This window comes from Cherax quadricarinatus, chromosome 43 (genome assembly GCF_038502225.1).
Source record: "Cherax quadricarinatus isolate ZL_2023a chromosome 43, ASM3850222v1, whole genome shotgun sequence".
Classification (NCBI taxonomy): Eukaryota; Metazoa; Arthropoda; class Malacostraca; order Decapoda; family Parastacidae; genus Cherax; species Cherax quadricarinatus.
The window spans coordinates 11,449,178-11,469,376 of record NC_091334.1 but is presented as its reverse complement, the minus strand read 5'-3'; the positions used below and the strand labels follow the sequence as shown (position 1 = coordinate 11,469,376).

Genomic DNA, 20,199 nt, shown 5'->3' with positions numbered 1-20,199 from the left:
ATCGGGGACTCTCTAACTTATTTCCATTGGGGTTCTTAATCTTGTCCCCCAGGATGCGACCCACACCAGTTGACTAACACCCAGGTACCTATTTGCTGCTAGGTGAACAGGACAACAGGTGTAAGGAAACGCGTCGAAATGTTTCCACCCGCCGGGACTCTAACCCGGGCCTTCCGTGTGTGAAGCGAGAGCTTTAGCCACCAGGCCACCGGTCCATAGGTGCCCCTCCTGTAGAGTACTCGGCGGACAAAATAGATGAGGACAAGCGTCCCAGAGAGAACGGGGGAAATTTATCACCGATACTCAGACGAAGGCTGGCGCAGAAGTCATCTACTTAGTTTTATGTAGATGAATGGTTCAGAGAACCGACAAGTTGATAAATTAGACACATGTGCAACTCTTGGGTATCTTTAATGAGTAAACGTTTCCTCATTAAAGATATCCAAGTGTTGCGCATGTGTATAATTTATTGACTTAGTTTTAGCCAGCCCCAATGGAAATAAGTCACTCTGTCTGACTTTTTTGTGTTATCCTAAGTTCTCTACACATATGCTGCTATGTATGATAATCTATATAACTGTATTTGTGTATACCTGAATAAACTTATCTTCATTTTTCCACTCTGCGGATAATTCTTTAACGGTTTTAGTGGGAAGTCGGTTACTAAACTTAGGTGGGGGTGTGAGCGTCCCGCTCTGCTGGGGCTTGGCAAGGTTGTCTACCTGACCTAATTGGGAACTTCTAGTTCCTGTTTCTATTTACAAAGGAACTCTTGTTCCTTTTTCTTTCATGGTCCAACTTTGGGCAACAAATCTTCCCCGAACATCGGGAAGTCGGGTTCGATACGACGTAAGTTGTCAGTGGCCCTGATAAACTCAACAAAGAAAGAAAAGAGGCAGAAGCTTTTGGTGGTCCTGATAAACCCAGCAAAGAAGCTTGTCATTGCATTATATCAATGATACATCAGTTAGCGAGCGCTGCACGCAATATTAGGAGGTTAAAAAAGACTGGCAGACCATTGCTTGAAGTGATACCTGCAGTGAAGATGTCTGCTGCTCGACCCAGCTCTGACATGGCTAAATTCAGACAGATTTACAAGACGTCCCGGAGGGTGGTCGCCCTCACAGGTGATATATACATTTACACTCCCATCAAGGGAAGATGCCTTGATGCTGGTAAAGGGTTCTCGTTTTAAGGAACTAGAGTTAATATCCTCCCCTGGATCAAACTGATTTCTTAGTTCCCAGGTGCTGCATGATCCCCATACAGGTTTAGCGCTTCCTTATCACTATAATAATACAGGTTTCCAGATAGAGATTTTTGTACTTCCCTCCACTTCCTTGGCTCAAACCTGATTATTATTTCTGCTGCATGACCCTGACTGATTTAATGCCTCCTTAATATTATTATAATAATAATAATAATAATAATAATGATAATAAATATTTATAATTAATAATTGTCCACTATGCAGTGGAACTCTGGCATTATTTTATATAGTACAATACAAACTATCTATGTACACTGTGGAATAAGGAAGCATTTCTTGTACACATGGAAATATTACCAAAAGTAGGACATTTATTTCGGTCATGCAACACATCAGTGGGGGGGATGTTATAATTCAGAGGATCATTTTAATTGTGATATCTGCACACTTTTGGCAAGATTACTATTGAATAAATAATGATGAATACGTTTTCCTGTGTTAATTTATTTTACTTTTTTTTTTTTTTTTGGGGGGGGGGGGGGGGAGGTCACCCTGTCTCAGTGGGAGACGGCTGGTGTGTTAAAAAGATTACTAACAACACTTTGCCCATAGACTGGTCTGAACAAGTCAGTCTTGGTAATAATAATAATAATAATAATAATAATAATAATAATATCTTTATTTCTACAAGTACATGTACAAGGTATACAGGTATACAAGGTAAATCATTTGTGTTAGGATTTGAATTAGGGTATGGCATTCTGTCTGAAATTTGAGTTTGTACTGGTTTGAGGTACTGGTTTGTTCAGGTAGTAGGTTGGTAGACAGCAACCACCCAGGGAAGTACTACCGTCCTGCCAGATGACTGTGAAACAGAAACCTGTAACTGTTTTGCATGATGGTAGGATTGCTGGTCTCTTTTTCTGTCTCATAAACACGCTAGATAACAGGGATATCTTGCTACTCCAACGTACACTTTGGTCACACTTCACAGACATGCACATGCATATATATATACATACATCTAGGTTTTTCTCCTTTTTCTACATAGCTCTTGTTCTTCTTTATTTCTTCTATTGTCCATGGGGAAGTGGAAAAGAATCTTTCCTCCGTAAGCCATGCGTGTCGTATGAGGCGACTAAAATGCCGGGAGCAATGGGCTAGTAACCCCTTCTCCTGTAGACATTTACTAAAAAAGAGAAGAAGAAAAACTTTATAAAACTGGGATGCTTGAATGTGCGTGGATGTAGTGCAGATGACAAGAAACAGATGATTGCTGATGTTATGAATGAAAAGAAGTTGGATGTCCTGGCCCTAAGCGAAACAAAGCTGAAGGGGGTAGGGGAGTTTCGGTGGGGGGAAATAAATGGGATTAAATCTGGAGTATCTGAGAGAGGTAGAGCAAAGGAAGGGGTAGCAGTAATGTTGAATGATCAGTTATGGAAGGAGAAAAGAGAATATGAATGTGTACATGCAAGAATTATGTGGATTAAAGTAAAGGTTGGATGCGAGAAGTGGGTCATAATAAGCGTGTATGCACCTGGAGAAGAGAGGAATGCAAAGGAGAGAGAGAGATTTTGGGAGATGTTAAGTGAATGTATAGGAGCCTTTGAACCAAGTGAGAGAGTAATTGTGGTAGGGGACCTGAATGCTAAAGTAGGAGAAACTTTTAGAGAGGGTGTGGTAGGTAAGTTTGGGGTGCCAGGTGTAAATGATAATGGGAGCCCTTTGATTGAACTTTGTATAGAAAGGGGTTTAGTTATAGGTAATACATATTTCAAGAAAAAGAGGATAAATAAGTATACAAGATATGATGTAGGGCAAAATGACAGTAGTTTGTTGGATTATGTATTGGTAGATAAAAGACTGTTGAGTAGACTTCAGGATGTTCATGTTTATAGAGGGGCCACAGATATATCAGATCACTTTCTAGTTGTAGCTACACTGAGAGTAAAAGGTAGATGGGATACAAGGAGAATAGAAGCATCAGGGAAGAGGGAGGTGAAGGTTTATAAACTAAAAGAGGAGGCAGTTAGGGAAAGATATAAACAGCTATTGGAGGATAGATGGGCTAATGAGAGCATAGGCAATGGGGTCGAAGAGGTATGGGGTAGGTTTAAAAATGTAGTGTTAGAGTGTTCAGCAGAAGTTTGTGGTTACAGGAAAGTGGGTGTGGGAGGGAAGAGGAGCGATTGGTGGAATGATGATGTAAAGAGAGTAGTAAGGGAGAAAAAGTTAGCATATGAGAAGTTTTTACAAAGTAGAAGTGATGCAAGGAGGGAAGAGTATATGGAGAAAAAGAGAGAGGTTAAGAGAGTGGTGAAGCAATGTAAAAAGAGAGCAAATGAGAGAGTGGGTGAGATGTTATCAACAAATTTTGTTGAAAATAAGAAAAAGTTTTGGAGTGAGATTAACAAGTTAAGGAAGCCTAGAGAACAAATGGATTTGTCAGTTAAAAATAGGAGAGGAGAGTTATTAAATGGAGAGTTAGAGGTATTGGGAAGATGGAGGGAATATTTTGAGGAATTGTTAAATGTTGATGAAGATAGGGAAGCTGTGATTTCGTGTATAGGGCAAGAAGGAATAACATCTTGTAGGAGTGAGGAAGAGCCAGTTGTGAGTGTGGGGGAAGTTCGTGAGGCAGTAGGTAAAATGAAAGGGGGTAAGGCAGCCGGGATTGATGGGATAAAGATAGAAATGTTAAAAGCAGGTGGGGATATAGTTTTGGAGTGGTTGGTGCAATTATTTAATAAATGTATGGAAGAGGGTAAGGTACCTAGGGATTGGCAGAGAGCATGCATAGTTCCTTTGTATAAAGGCAAAGGGGACAAAAGAGAGTGCAAAAATTATAGGGGGATAAGTCTGTTGACTATACCTGGTAAAGTGTATGGTAGAGTTATTATTGAAAGAATTAAAAGTAAGACTGAGAATAGGATAGCAGATGAACAAGGAGGCTTTAGGAAAGGTAGGGGGTGTGTGGACCAGGTGTTTACAGTGAAACATATAAGTGAACAGTATTTAGATAAGGCTAAAGAGGTCTTTGTGGCATTTATGGATTTGGAAAAGGCGTATGACAGGGTGGATAGGGGGGCAATGTGGCAGATGTTGCAGGTGTATGGTGTAGGAGGTAGGTTACTGAAAGCAGTGAAGAGTTTTTACGAGGATAGTGAGGCTCAAGTTAGAGTACATAGGAAAGAAGGAAATTATTTCCCAGTAAAAGTAGGCCTTAGACAAGGATGTGTGATGTCACCATGGTTGTTTAATATATTTATAGATGGGGTTGTAAGAGAAGTAAATGCGAGGGTCTTGGCAAGAGGCGTGGAGTTAAAAGATAAAGAATCACACACAAAGTGGGAGTTGTCACAGCTGCTCTTTGCTGATGACACTGTGCTCTTGGGAGATTCTGAAGAGAAGTTGCAGAGATTGGTGGATGAATTTGGTAGGGTGTGCAAAAGAAGATTTTATTATTATAATCAAAAAGAAGCGCTAAGCCACAAGGACTATACAGCGTGCAAAAGAAGAAAATTAAAGGTGAATACAGGAAAGAGTAAGGTTATGAGGATAACAAAAAGATTAGGTGATGAAAGATTGAATATCAGATTGGAGGGAGAGAGTATGGAGGAGGTGAATGTATTCAGATATTTGGGAGTGGACGTGTCAGCGGATGGGTCTATGAAAGATGAGGTGAATCATAGAATTGACGAGGGGAAAAGAGTGAGTGGTGCACTTAGGAGTCTGTGGAGACAAAGAACTTTGTCCTTGGAGGCAAAGAGGGGAATGTATGAGAGTATAGTTTTACCAACGCTCTTATATGGGTGTGAAGCATGGGTGATGAATGTTGCAGCGAGGAGAAGGCTGGAGGCAGTGGAGATGTCATGTCTGAGGGCAATGTGTGGTGTGAATATAATGCAGAGACTTCGTAGTTTGGAAGTTAGGAGGAGGTGCGGGATTACCAAAACTGTTGTCCAGAGGGCTGAGGAAGGGTTGTTGAGGTGGTTCGGACATGTAGAGAGAATGGAGCAAAACAGAATGACTTCAAGAGTGTATCAGTCTGTAGTGGAAGGAAGGCGGGGTAGGGGTAGGCCTAGGAAAGGTTGGAGGGAGGGGGTAAAGGAGGTTTTGTGTGCGAGGGGCTTGGACTTCCAGCAGGCATGCGTGAGCGTGTTTGATAGGAGTGAATGGAGACAAATGGTTTTTAATACTTGACGTGCTGTTGGAGTGTGAGCAAAATAACATTTATGAAGGGGTTCAGGGAAACCGGCAGGCCGGACTTGAGTCCTGGAGATGGGAAGTACAGTGCCTGCACTCTGAAGGAGGGGTGTTAATGTTGCAGTTTAAAAACTGTAGTGTAAAGCACCCTTCTGGCAAGACGGTGATGGAGTGAATGATGGTGAAAGTTTTTCTTTTTCAGGCCACCCTGCCTTGGTGGGAATTGGCCAGTGTGATAAAAAAAAAAAAATAATAATAATATCTTTATTTCTACAAGTACATGTACAAGGTATACAGGTATACAAGGTAAATCATTTGTGTTAGGATTTGAATTAGGGTATGGCATTCTGTCTGAAATTTGAGTTTGTACTGGTTTGAGATGGTCAGCAGAGGTATGTACTTTTATTTAGTCACAGGTACACATAAGTAGAGTTATCATACATAGTAACATATATGTAAATTATCTAGGATAGCCCAAAAAAGTCAGACGAAATGACTTAGTATTTCCAAGTATAAATTCTATTGGTGAGGTATGGGTAAATGAGAGAGAAACAGAGTGCTATTAGTGGGGGGGGGGGGCATCCGGGAATAGGAAATTTTTGAGTGCTTACCTGGTTTTTTTATTTTTATAAATGAGCTGAATACAAGCTTTAAATTTTAATTTAGCAGACCTACAAACATATCTTCATCTTTTTTTTATCTTCATTTATAAAGAAAGTCAAAATATTGCAAGCATGATTGCTCTGGGCACTACAATTTATTGGAAGTGTTCATGAATTTTGTGTACTGTACTTGGCACTTTAAAATTTAATGTGGTATTTTAGTTTTATGATGTCTAATTTATCATATGTTTTGACTTTTTTCAGGTGCAGGAGTTTCAGCAGAGTCAGGAGTTCCAACTTTTCGGGGTGCTGGTGGTTTCTGGCGTACGTGGCAGGCTCAAGACTTGGCAAGTCCTGGAGCATTTAGACGGAATCCTTCGTTAGTGTGGGAGTTTTACCATTACCGTCGGGAGGTCATGTCCACCAAGGATCCTAATCCTGTGAGCTAATTGTACAATAAATACATATTTATCTTTTGTGTAGCTTACCTTGGGCAGTACAATAGTTGATTAAAATAATATTGGTTAAAGTAGATAAATAAATATGTAAATAATCAATAAATATTGTTTAAACTAGGTACATAAGTGTTACAAAGATGGTTTAGCAGTTTTATTCCCTATATACATTGTCTTCTCAAATAAATGTCTAGAACTGTACATAAGTGTCTTTTTCCATTTCTTGTTGGTATCACCATACCATTTTTCAAAAGGGTACATGTATGGGTCCTAGTTTCAGGTGTTAGGTAGCATTTGGCTGGTCATTGATGTACATAGTTGAAGAAAAGAAAGGACCCAGAATGCTGCCTTGGGGAGACACTTAAAATTCACTGGTAAAGGAATACTTAAAGTGTCATTTAGGGTTATATGCTGTTGTCTGTTACTGGGGTATGATTGAAAGTACATGTACAGTAAAAGAGATCTTTGGGTCCATAGTAATTTAGTTTCAGTAAAATAATATGTTAAAGAGCAGTATCAAAAGCCTTTCAAATTAATGAGTCCAATAAAATACCCTTTTCTTTCAAGTGCTGAATAAACCGTGTCAAGCATTTTTATTATTGTCAGAAGTGCTTTTATTAAGTCTAAATACAAAATGTTAGGAAATAAGCCTATTGTGTCTTGATCTCATAAGTCTGTCAACCCACTGAATTTATTTTCTAATACTTAAAACTAACTGAATTTAAATGAATACCGATCTTGCACTTTATAGACTAGTGCTGAGATTAGATATTGTTATAACATTATTTATGACCATTCATGGCTGTAAGTGTTACTTACATGTACATACAGTGGGACCTTGGTTTTTGTATGCTCTAGTTGGAGAAAATTCTCTATAAAATGTATTTTTGTTAATATTTTTGGGTGTCTGGAATGAATTAATTGGTTCCGTTCCAGACACCCAAAAATATTAACAAAAATACGTTTTATAGAGAATTTTCTCCAACTAGAGCATACGAAAACTGAGGTTCCACTGTATATATAAAAAAAATTGTTATGCCATTTCAGGCCCATTTTGCATTAGCACAAGCAGAGGAGCGTCTTGCCGCAGAGGGGCGCCATCTAGTGGTTATCACACAAAATATTGATGAATTACATTTTAAAGCTGGATCAAAGAATGTCATAGAATTACATGGGTCACTGTTCCGAACTCAGTGTACACAATGTGGGGAAGTATGTGCCAATACTGACAGCCCCATTTGCCCTGCACTCAGTGGAAAAGGGTATGTTCTTATTCTTTTAGCCTTTTCTTCTTTGATATCAATGTATAAGTGATATACATTGCTGGTTTCTTTTTCTGTCTCATAAACACGCTAGATAACAGGGATATCTTGCTACTCCTACTTACACTTCACAGACACGCACATGCATATATATATACATCTAGGTTTTTCTCCTTTTTCTAAATAGCTCTTGTTCTTCTTTATTTCTTCTATTGTCCATGGGGAAGTGGAAAAGAATCTTTCCTCCGTAAGCCATGCGTGTCGTATGAGGCGACTAAAATGCCAGGAGCAATGGGCTAGTAACCCCTTCTCCTGTAGACATTTACAAAAAAAGAGAAGAAGAAAAACTTTATAAAACTGGGATGCTTAAATGTGCTTGGATGTAGTGTGGATGACAAGAAACAGATGATTGCTGATGTTATGAATGAAAAGAAGTTGGATGTCCTGGCCCTAAGCGAAACAAAGCTGAAGGGGGTAGGGGAGTTTCAGTGGGGGGAAATAAATGGGATTAAATCTGGAGTATCTGAGAGAGTTAGAGCAAAGGAAGGGGTAGCAGTAATGTTGAATGATCAGTTATGGAAGGAGAAAAGAGAATATGAATGTGTAAATTCAAGAATTATGTGGATTAAAGTAAAGGTTGGATGCAAGAGGTGGGTCATAATAAGCGTGTATGCACCTGGAGAAGAGAGGAATGCAGAGGAGAGAGAGAGATTTTGGGAGATGTTAAGTGAATGTATAGGAGCCTTTGAACCAAGTGAGAGAGTAATTGTGGTAGGGGACATGAATGCTAAAGTAGGAGAAACTTTTAGAGAGGGTGTGGTAGGTAAGTTTGGGGTGCCAGGTGTAAATGATAATGGGAGCCCTTTGATTGAACTTTGTATAGAAAGGGGTTTAGTTATAGGTAATACATATTTTAAGAAAAAGAGGATAAATAAGTATACAAGATATGATGTAGGGCAAAATGACAGTAGTTTGTTGGATTATGTATTGGTAGATAAAAGACTGTTGAGTAGACTTCAGGATGTACATGTTTATAGAGGGGCCACAGATATATCAGATCACTTTCTAGTTGTAGCTACACTGAGAGTAAAAGGTAGATGGGATACAAGGAGAATAGAAGCATCAGGGAAGAGAGAGGTGAAGGTTTATAAACTAAAAGAGGAGGCAGTTAGGGTAAGATATAAACAGCTATTGGAGGATAGATGGGATGAGAGCATAGGCAATGGGGTCGAAGAGGTATGGGGTAGGTTTAAAAATGTAGTGTTAGAGTGTTCAGCAGAAGTTTGTGGTTACAGGAAAGTGGGTGCAGGAGGGAAGAGGAGCGATTGGTGGAATGATGATGTAAAGAGAGTAGTAAGGGATAAAAAGTTAGCATATGAGAAGTTTTTACAAAGTAGAAGTGATGCAAGGAGGGAAGAGTATATGGAGAAAAAAAGAGAGGTTAAGAGAGTGGTGAAGCAATGTAAAAAGAGAGCAAATGAGAGAGTGGGTGAGATGTTATCAACAAATTTTGTTGAAAATAAGAAAAAGTTTTGGAGTGAGATTAACAAGCTAAGAAAGCCTAGAGAACAAATGGATTTGTCAGTTAAAAATAGGAGAGGAGAGTTATTAAATGGAGAGTTAGAGGTATTGGGAAGATGGAGGGAATATTTTGAGGAATTGTTAAATGTTGATGAAGATAGGGAAGCTGTGATTTCGTGTATAGGACAAGGAGGAATAACATCTTGTAGGAGTGAGGAAGAGCCAGTTGTGAGTGTGGGGGAAGTTCGTGAGGCAGTAGGTAAAATGAAAGGGGGTAAGGCAGCCGGGATTGATGGGATAAAGATAGAAATGTTAAAAGCAGGTGGGGATATAGTTTTGGAGTGGTTGGTGCAATTATTTAATAAATGTATGGAAGAGGGTAAGGTACCTAGGGATTGGCAGAGAGCATGCATAGTTCCTTTGTATAAAGGCAAAGGGGATAAAAGAGAGTGCAAAAATTATAGGGGGATAAGTCTGCTGAGTATACCTGGTAAAGTGTATGGTAGAGTTATTATTGAAAGAATTAAGAGTAAGACGGAGAATAGGATAGCAGATGAACAAGGAGGTTTTAGGAAAGGTAGGGGGTGTGTGGACCAGGTGTTTACAGTGAAACATATAAGTGAACAGTATTTAGATAAGGCTAAAGAGGTCTTTGTGGCATTTATGGATTTGGAAAAGGCGTATGACAGGGTGGATAGGGGGGCAATGTGGCAGATGTTGCAAGTGTATGGTGTAGGAGGTAGGTTACTGAAAGCAGTGAAGAGTTTTTACGAGGATAGTGAGGCTCAAGTTAGAGTATGTAGGAAAGAGGGAAATTATTTCCCAGTAAAAGTAGGCCTTAGACAAGGATGTGTGATGTCACCGTGGTTGTTTAATATATTTATAGATGGGGTTGTAAGAGAAGTAAATGTGAGGGTCTTGGCAAGAGGCGTGGAGTTAAAAGATAAAGAATCACACACAAAGTGGGAGTTGTCACAGCTGCTCTTTGCTGATGACACTGTGCTCTTGGGAGATTCTGAAGAGAAGTTGCAGAGATTGGTGGATGAATTTGGTAGGGTGTGCAAAAGAAGAAAATTAAAGGTGAATACAGGAAAGAGTAAGGTTATGAGGATAACAAAAAGATTAGGTGATGAAAGATTGAATATCAGATTGGAGGGAGAGAGTATGGAGGAGGTGAATGTATTCAGATATTTGGGAGTGGACGTGTCAGCGGATGGGTCTGTGAAAGATGAGGTGAATCATAGAATTGATGAGGGGAAAAGAGTGAGTGGTGCACTTAGGAGTCTGTGGAGACAAAGAACTTTGTCCTTGGAGGCAAAGAGGGGAATGTATGAGAGTATAGTTTTACCAACGCTCTTATATGGGTGTGAAGCATGGGTGATGAATGTTGCAGCGAGGAGAAGGCTGGAGGCAGTGGAGATGTCATGTCTGAGGGCAATGTGTGGTGTGAATATAATGCAGAGAATTCGTAGTTTGGAAGTTAGGAGGAGGTGCGGGATTACCAAAACTGTTGTCCAGAGGGCTGAGGAAGGGTTGTTGAGGTGGTTCGGACATGTAGAGAGAATGGAGCAAAACAGAATGACTTCAAGAGTGTATCAGTCTGTAGTGGAAGGAAGGCGGGGTAGGGGTAGGCCTAAGAAAGGTTGGAGGGAGGGGGTAAAGGAGGTTTTGTGTGCGAGGGGCTTGGACTTCCAGCAGGCATGCGTGAGCGTGTTTGATAGGAGTGAATGGAGACGAATGGTTTTTAATACTTGACGTGCTGTTGGAGTGTGAGCAAACTAACATTTATGAAGGGGTTCAGGGAAACCGGCAGGCCGGACTTGAGTCCTGGAGATGGGAAGTACAGTGCCTGCACTCTGAAGGAGGGGTGTTAATGTTGCAGTTTAAAAACTGTAGTGTAAAGCACCCTTCTGGCAAGACAGTGATGGAGTGAATGATGGTGAAAGTTTTTCTTTTTCGGGCCACCCTGCCTTGGTGGGAATCGGCCAGTGTGACAATAATAATAAAAAAAAAAAAAAAGTGATATACTATAAAATGGTTGCTCCAGAAATCTTTTAAGGTTCTTTTTCTTTGAGATTCCAGTGAATATTTTTGTGTTCATAATTCTTTAAACAGGCTCTCCTTATATTCAAATTACACCAGTAACTTTTGATCAGTTACTAGATTCACTCCCTCCTTGTCTTGTGGGCCTTATTGTACCTGCTTTTAAAACTATATATGGAGAATGTGGATGGACCCTAGGCACTCCATATTCCCATACTGTACAGTTTGATTCACGTATGTGAGGGCCAACCCCTCCAAGGAGGTTTCTTGATGCTGGTAAGGGGCACCTGATTAAAGGAATTGACCCTGACCTTCCCTTACTTGCTTCCACCCTAATTGCCCCCCATACCCCAGGCACAATATGACCCCCGTAAAGATTTAGTACTTCCTCCTAAATATAATAATAATGTGAGAGCCAAAAATGATCCTTCGTTGTTATTATTATACAGTATTCACAAAAAAGCTTAAAGTGCACCTTGAAGGACCATTGGGCATTAAAACAATATCATTATTTGGAGGTTGTTTACCCCAAGACTTGGAAGCTTGCCAGAGAGCTTATTATATCAAGGGTATAGATGCTTTATATAAATAATGTCCCTTTGTGGGAGGTTCCTTGATTGTGGTGAGGAGCTGTTGATGTATGGAATTGGACCTGTTCTCCAGTTCCTCGAATTGAGCTAGAATACCTTCCATTCCCTGAGGTGCTGTATAACTCCTTTGGGTTGAGCACTCACCCACAAGGATATAACACTAATATCATTGAAGCATGTATTGTATAAACATAATAATGTCCTGTATATATATTTTTTTTGACTAGTAGGAAAGCAATAATTGTTTCTTTCAGTGCCCCAGACCCAAAGGCAGAAGATGCAAGAATTCCAGAATCAGAACTTCCAAGATGTACAGCGTGCTCAGGTCTTTTGCGTCCCGATGTGGTATGGTTTGGAGAAGGTCTTGATCCTTACGTGTTGCACAGGGCAGGTTAGTTGATATGATCCCTTCAGTGGGCAAGCCTTGATGCTGGTTAAGAGCTTATGATCCCTTCAGTGGGCAAGCCTTGATGCTGGTGAAGAGCTCTTGAGCTAAGGAATTGGAGCTACCCTCCCCTTTTTGGATAAAACTTGATTACCTCCTATTTTTCAGGCACTGTATGAGCACTTCCCCATGAATATACAATACACATATATTAGAATTATTGTATTCATGGGGTATCACTAAACTCTTAGGGTTACTCCTATAATATGTTTTACTTCCCTGCCCATTGCATGAAATCACTACCTTCCTTTCTTAATCACATATGTATATTAGCTCAAAATATTACCTCCGTCATCCTAGTACTGTTCTTAAGTTGAAGACTTAGACACACATGCAACATCTAGGTATCTATTTGTAGACGTTTTGCCAACCAGTGGCTTTATCAATACGAGGACATCATGTGAAGAATGTAGAATTACATACAAAAGACGAGGTAATCAGCTCCTCAGCCTTGAAGTTGGTGAAAAGCATCAGAGTCTTGAAGAATCTGAAGCACAGGCATGGAGCTTGGCACTTATATGCCAACATCAGGTGAGGGACGTGCAGTAGATGCCAAGCTTCAGATTCTTCAAGACTTCAGTGCTCTTCAAGAACTCCAAGGCTGAGGGACTGATTACTTCATCTTTTGTATGTAATTATTCTACATTCTTCACATTATGTCCTTGTATTAATAAAGTCACTGGTTGGCAAAATGTCTACAAATAAAAATATCCAGATGTTGCACATGTCTAATTCCTCATCTTGTCGGTATTGTATACCATTCATTTAATAGTCAAGCTGCCCAGCAGCACCCAGGATTACCACTTAACACTGAGGCTAAAATCTCTCTTATATAAGGTATTAATGTGCAGATATAAAATGTACAGTAGACCGTCATTTAACACGGTAGTTATGTTCCTGAAAACTCCGTGTTAGGTAAAAAAAACGTGTTAGATGAACTGAAGAACTTGTGGGAAAAATAGGGTGATGTTCCTGAGAGCCCCCCAAAAAGCCAAACAACTTTTTATAGATCAACAGATCTTACAAAAATAAAAGTGCATGTGTAATTGTAGTTCATCGTCGTGATATATTACTGCTTAAGACTACAAATGCAATAGAAATAATAGTATTTCTTACCTTAAATTGTGGGTAATGATGTTTGTGGATGATTGCAAAGAGAGTGGATATGCATGGTGTGGCCCTACTGGGCTGAGGTGGATGGTTGTTGGCTGTCGGCAGAAGTAGATGGTAGAGGTTCTGGTACTGAAGTCGATGGTTGTACTGGAATGTGCATAAATTCTGCAATTGATCTCTGGGCTCTTTTACCCTGCAGTACATTATATAGCTGACGGTAAGGCATCATCAGTTGGTCCAGACCCTGTTTCAAAACACTGCTTCTAGATTTGTCAGGGTCCTCTTCAGTGAAAAAGTCCGTAACTTTACCATTATGGAACTCCTCACGTAACTGCTGCAGTGTTAACTGTTTTTCTTCAGGTTCTTCTTCATCTTTTGTCATCTGGCTCCCTTGTATCTGTGCATCGAGCTCTGCCCAACATTTCCTCTGGACTCCTGTCTTCATCATCATCATCTAAGCGCTCATTCACATCTTCATTCATATCTTCAAAACCATCACCTGGTAATCTTGCCAGCTGAACAATTTCCTGAACCTGACTCTCAAGCAAGGGAAAATTAGTCAAAGAATTAACTACAGAAGACCATAACTTTTCCCAGTCTGCATTTAATGTTGACTGGGGGAACTTTATTTCATGCACTTCTAGCATAGCTGATGGCATCTGCAATGTTAAATTTTTTCCAGAAGCTTGTTACTACCAAGTTGGAGTCAGAGTCCATTGATGCAACTAGTTTTTCATAACTTTCTTTGTGTAGTTACACTTGAATGACTTAATAACTCCCCGATCCAGTGGTTGAATTAGGGAGGTTGTATTTGGAGGTAAAAATACAACTTTTACAGTGGAGTCACATCCAGCAATCATGGCACCCAGTAGGTGCCATGATTGCTGGATGCTTGGCTGGATTGCTTGGCAGACTTAAGATATGGCAATTAAAATATGTATCTAAACAAACACAGTGAGCTCCTAGCAGAGATTTATCCAACACACGTACTGGGCTGGGAGGGTGGTGAGGGTGGCAGGGGATATCAACCGCGTGCTCAAAATTTATTCCCGTCGCAGACTGAACTGTGTTAAGTTAATTTTATGAAGTGTTGTATAAAATTGTGCCGCAATTCTTTAGTCGTGCTATAACCAAAACTTGAGTATTAACAAAGGGGATATAAATAAGGTCTTGGGGATATCTCTCCAAGAAAGAACTTGCAATAATGGATTCAAATTAGATAAGTTTAGATTTTGAAAGGATATAGGAAAGTATCGGTTTGGAAATACGGTAGTTGATGAGTGGAATAGTCTGCCTAATAGGGTTGTTGAAGCTAAAATGTTGGGTAGTTTCAAATTTAGGTTAGATAAATACAGGAGTGAGAGGGGTTGGATTTGAGTGGGACTGGCATAATGAGTAAATAGAATCATCAAAACTTATTTCTTGGGTAGCATTGAAAATTGAGTTGGGGAAATATTTTGTTAGTGGGAAGGATTGTAAAGGACCTGCCTAGTATGGGCCAACAGGCCTGCTGCAGTGTTCCTCCTTTCTTATGTTCTCATGTTAAACTCGTGTTAAATGACGGTCTACTGTACTAATTTTCATATACAGTTGTGCCTACAAATTTACCAGCTTAAGTATTCATGGATTTTGTCTATCCAACATTTTTATTGTTGAGCAACCATCAGATAGATTTAATTACAAGTATTTGTTTTTTTGTCTTGATGGCTTTTTCACATCAAAATCTCTTCTTATTCTGGTAATTATTTCTTAAAAATGTCAAATTTAACTAGGTTATATTACAAAGATATGAACCCAAATCTGAAAAAATATTTGTTCATTTACTGTAATTTTCATTTACTGTAATCTTGCATGGTTTGTACCTTCATGGGACCTTTAGGAATGTAATTCCCTATGAATCTGTTGGGATGATTGTACTGTATAATGATCTACAAATTCTGTCAAACAAGCAATATACAAAGTGGCAATTTCTCCATAAGTCTCGCACTTCCCTGGGTGTATGTTGCTTAGGGTCATATGATTCAAATTACAAATGTGTGATAAATTACATAATTTAAATAATTCTGGTGCATAAAATGTATTCTCTTAAGTTGTTTCTCCATGAATACACACAGACGAAGAGCTAAAAGCATGTGATCTCTGTTTGGTGGTGGGAACATCATCAGTAGTGTATCCTGCTGCTATGTTTGCTCCACAAGTTGCAGCTCAAGGGGTTCCGGTAGCAGAATTCAATTTGGAATCCACACCAGCTACAGACTCATTTGGGTGAGTTGCCTGGTACAGAATTACAGTACTGTGTTTGCATTCTTTACAGGAAAATTTTTGTGACAGTTGCTTATACAATTCCTGGTAGTGAATGATTGTTCCTTTTACACAGAATACAGGTGTCCCTGGCTTTATTCTGTAGGTGTGGTCCAGGCACATGGGAGCTGCACTAAGCTCAATCAGGCCATCATAATTAATTTTGCATAAAAAATAAGTCTTCAGTACATTTTGTAAACTGCACTGATCACAAATGGTGAATGTATCCCCCACAGAATCACATAAGAGTGAATCTGCATAAAGCAAGGGAAAACCAGTATTGTATTCTATTCTTTGCTCATACAGCAAAGCAAACCCCACCAATCATTGCCCAGTGATATTTTCAGAGCTTTAATCCACTAACTCTGTATTTAACATTTACTTTTTACCCCTATTAGTGTTCCATGAAAAAAAAAATTGCAGTTTTCAGGCTTATGGCTCACTCTGCATGTAAATATATACTCTCTTTCTCCACCATTTTCTGAAATAATTAATATTGCAACACAGCAGCAAGTGTTTACTGTGTAGTGTTTGAAAGTGGGGAATAAGATTATTTTCTTTGTAAGTGACAAAGAGAAACATGTTTTATATCCATAGAAGTCAGCAGTATTTAACCCTTTGACTGTTTTCGACGTATAAATATGTCTTACAAGCCAATGTTTCTGACGTATATATACTCAATAATTCTCTATATATATATACTCAATAATTCTCTATATATATCTACTCAATAATTCTCTATATATATATACTCAATAATTCCATGGGGAATTGGAATAAGAATCTTTCCTCCGTAAGCCATGCGTGTTGTAAAAGTCAACTAAAATGCCGGGAACAATGGGCTAGTAACCCCTTTTCCTGTAAAGATTACTAAAAAGAATAAGAAGAAAATTGTCAAAGTGGGAAGTCTGAATGTGCGTGGATGTTGTGCAGATAAGAAAGAGATGATTGTGGATGTTATGAATGAGAAGAAGCTGGATGTCCTGGCTTTAAGTGAAACAAAGCTGAAGGGGGTGGGAGAGTTTCAGTGGAGAGGAATAAATGGGATTAGGTCAGGGGTTTCAAATAGAGTTAGAGCTAAAGAAGGAGTAGCAATAATGTTGAAGGATAAGCTATGGCAGGAAAAGAGGGACTATAAATGTATTAATTCAAGGATTATGTGGAGTAAAATAAAGATTGGATGTGAAAAGTGGGTTATAATAAGCGTGTATGCACCTGGAGAAGAGAGAAGTGTAGAGGAGAGAGAGAGATTTTGGGAAATGTTGAGTGAATGCGTGGGGAGTTTTGAATCAAGTGTGAGAGTAATGGTGGTTGGGGATTTCAATGCTAAAGTGGGTAAAAATGTTATGGAGGGAGTAGTAGGTAAATTTGGGGTGCCAGGGGTAAATGTAAATGGGGAGCCTTTAATTGAGCTATGTGTAGAAAGAGATTTGGTAATAAGTAATACATATTTTATGAAAAAAGAGGATAAATAAATATACAAGGTATGATGTAGCACGTAATGAAAGTAGTTTATTAGATTATGTATTGGTGGATAAAAGGTTGATGGGTAGGCTCCAGGATGTACATGTTTATAGAGGGGCAACTGATATATCGGATCATTATTTAGTTGTAGCTACAGTTAGAGTAAGAGGTAGATGGGAAAAGAGGAAGGTGGCAACAACAAATAAGAGGGAGGTGAAAGTGTATAAACTAAGGGAGGAGGAAGTTCGGGTGAGATATAAGCGACTATTGGCAGAAAGGTGGGCTAGTGCAAAGATGAGTAGTGGGGGGGGGGGTTGAAGAGGGTTGGAATAGTTTTAAAAATGCAGTATTAGAATGTGGGGCAGAAGTTTGTGGTTATAGGAGGGTGGGGGCAGGAGGAAAGAGGAGTGATTGGTGGAATGATGAAGTAAAGGGTGTGATAAAAGAGAAAAAGTTAGCTTATGAGAGGTTTTTACAAAGCAGAAGTGTTATAAGAAGAGCAGAGTATATGGAGAGTAAAAGAAAGGTAAAGAGAGTGGTGAGAGAGTGCAAAAGGAGAGCAGATGATAGAGTGGGAGAGGCACTGTCAAGAAATTTTAATGAAAATAAGAAAAAATTTTGGAGTGAGTTAAACAAGTTAAGAAAGCCTAGGGAAAGTATGGATTTGTCAGTTAAAAACAGAGTAGGGGAGTTAGTAGATGGGGAGATGGAGGTATTAGGTAGATGGCGAGAATATTTTGAGGAACTTTTAAATGTTAAGGAAGAAACAGAGGCAGTAAATTCATGCACTGGTCAGGGAGGTATACCATCTTTTAGGAGTGAAGAAGAGCAGAATGTAAGTGTGGGGGAGGTACGTGAGGCATTACGTAAAATGAAAGGGGGTAAAGCAGCTGGAACTGATGGGATCATCACAGAAATGTTAAAAGCAGGGGGGAATATAGTGTTGGAGTGGTTGGTACTTTTGTTTAATAAATGTATGAAAGAGGGGAAGGTACCTAGGGATTGGCGGAGAGCATGTATAGTCCTTTTATATAAAGGGAAAGGGGACAAAAGAGACTGTAAAAATTATAGAGGAATAAGCTTACTGAGTATACCAGGAAAAGTGTACGGTAGGGTTATAATTGAAAGAATTAGAGGTAAGACAGAATGTAGGATTGCGGATGAGCAAGGAGGTTTCAGAGTGGGTAGGGGATGTGTAGATCAAGTGTTTACATTGAAGCATATATGTGAACAGTATTTAGATAAAGGTAGGGAAGTTTCTATTGCATTTATGGATTTAGAAAAGGCATATGATAGAGTGGATAGAGGAGCAATGTGGCAGATGTTGCAAGTATGTATATGGAATAGGTGGTAAGTTATTAAATGCTGTAAAGAGTTTTTATGAGGATAGTGAGGCTCAGGTTAGGGTGTGTAGAAGAGAGGGAGACTACTTCCCGGTAAAAGTAGGTCTTAGACAGGGATGTGTAATGTCACCATGGTTGTTTAATATATTTATAGATGGGGTTGTAAAGGAAGTAAATGCTAGGGTGTTCGGGAGAGGGGTAGGATTAAATTTTGGGGAATCAAATTCAAAATGGGAATTGACACAGTTACTTTTTGCTGATGATACTGTGCTTATGGAAGATTCTAAAGAAAAATTGCAAAGGTTAGTGGATGAGTTTGGGAATGTGTGTAAAGGTAGAAAGTTGAAAGTGAACATAGAAAAGAGTAAGGTGATGAGGGTGTCAAATGATTTAGATAAAGAAAAATTGGATATCAAATTGGGGAGGAGGAGTATGGAAGAAGTGAATGTTTTCAGATACTTGGGAGTTGACGTGTCGGAGGATGGATTTATGAAGGATGAGGTTAATCATAGAATTGATGAGGGAAAAAAGGTGAGTGGTGCGTTGAGGTATATGTGGAGTCAAAAAATGTTATCTATGGAGGCAAAGAAGGGAATGTATGAAAGTATAGTAGTACCAACACTCTTATATGGGTGTGAAGCTTGGGTGGTAAATGCAGCAGCGAGGAGACGGTTGGAGGCAGTGGAGATGTCCTGTTTAAGGGCAATGTGTGGTGTAAATATTATGCAGAAAATTCGGAGTGTGGAAATTAGGAAAAGGTGTGGAGTTAATAAAAGTATTAGTCAGAGGGCAGAAGAGGGGTTGTTGAGGTGGTTTGGTCATTTAGAGAGAATGGATCAAAGTAGAATGACATGGAAAGCATATAAATCTATAGGGGAAGGAAGACGGGGTAGGGGTCATCCTCGAAAGGGTTGGAGAGAGGGGGTAAAGGAGGTTTTGTGGGCAAGGGGCTTGGACTTCCAGCAAGCGTGCGTGAGCGTGTTAGATAGGAGTGAATGGAGACGAATGGTACTTGGGACCTGACGATCTGTTGGAGTGTGAGCAGGGTAATATTTAGTGAAGGGATTCAGGGAAACCGGTTATTTTCATATAGTCGGACTTGAGTCCTGGAAATGGGAAGTACAATGCCTGCACTTTAAAGGAGGGGTTTGGGATATTGGCAGTTTGGAGGGATATGTTGTGTATCTTTATATGTGTATTCTTCTAAACTGTTGTATTCTGAGCACCTCTTCAAAAACAGTGATAATGTGCGAGTGTGGTGAAAGTGTTGAATGATGATGAAAGTATTTTCTTTTTGGGGATTTTCTTTCTTTTTTGGGTCACCCTGCCTCGGTGGGAGACGGCCGACTTGTTGAAAAAAAAAAAAAAAATTTTAGCGGCTTCAAATCAAGCGGGAGAAAGCTGGTAGGCCCACATGTGAGAGAATGGGTCTGTGTGGCCAGTGTGCACCACATAAAAAAAATCCTGCAGCACACATTGCGTAATGAGAAAAAAAAAACTGATCGTTTTTTTGGAATAAAACGCCAACTTTGAGGTGTATTTTCGTATAGTATTTATCGTTGTATTCGCGTTTTCATGGTCTTAGGTGATAAAATTGAAAACATATTACAGAAATAGAGATGATTTTCATTACTTTGACGA

General features: G+C 39.4%; 1 protein-coding gene across 1 annotated transcript in view; it reads left to right on the top strand.

The window, feature by feature from the left end:
* Window positions 1-847: 847 nt before the first annotated feature.
* The window catches only part of LOC128694119 (NAD-dependent protein deacylase sirtuin-5, mitochondrial), a 31,259-nt gene continuing 11,907 nt past the window's right edge, over window positions 848-20,199 (top strand). The window contains exons 1-5 of the mRNA XM_070093574.1: window positions 848-1,127; window positions 6,286-6,461; window positions 7,524-7,738; window positions 12,147-12,283; window positions 15,565-15,715. Of these exons, the coding sequence (XP_069949675.1) occupies window positions 956-1,127; window positions 6,286-6,461; window positions 7,524-7,738; window positions 12,147-12,283; window positions 15,565-15,715 (851 nt within the window). The 5' untranslated portion in view covers window positions 848-955. The remainder of the gene's footprint in view (window positions 1,128-6,285; window positions 6,462-7,523; window positions 7,739-12,146; window positions 12,284-15,564; window positions 15,716-20,199) is intronic.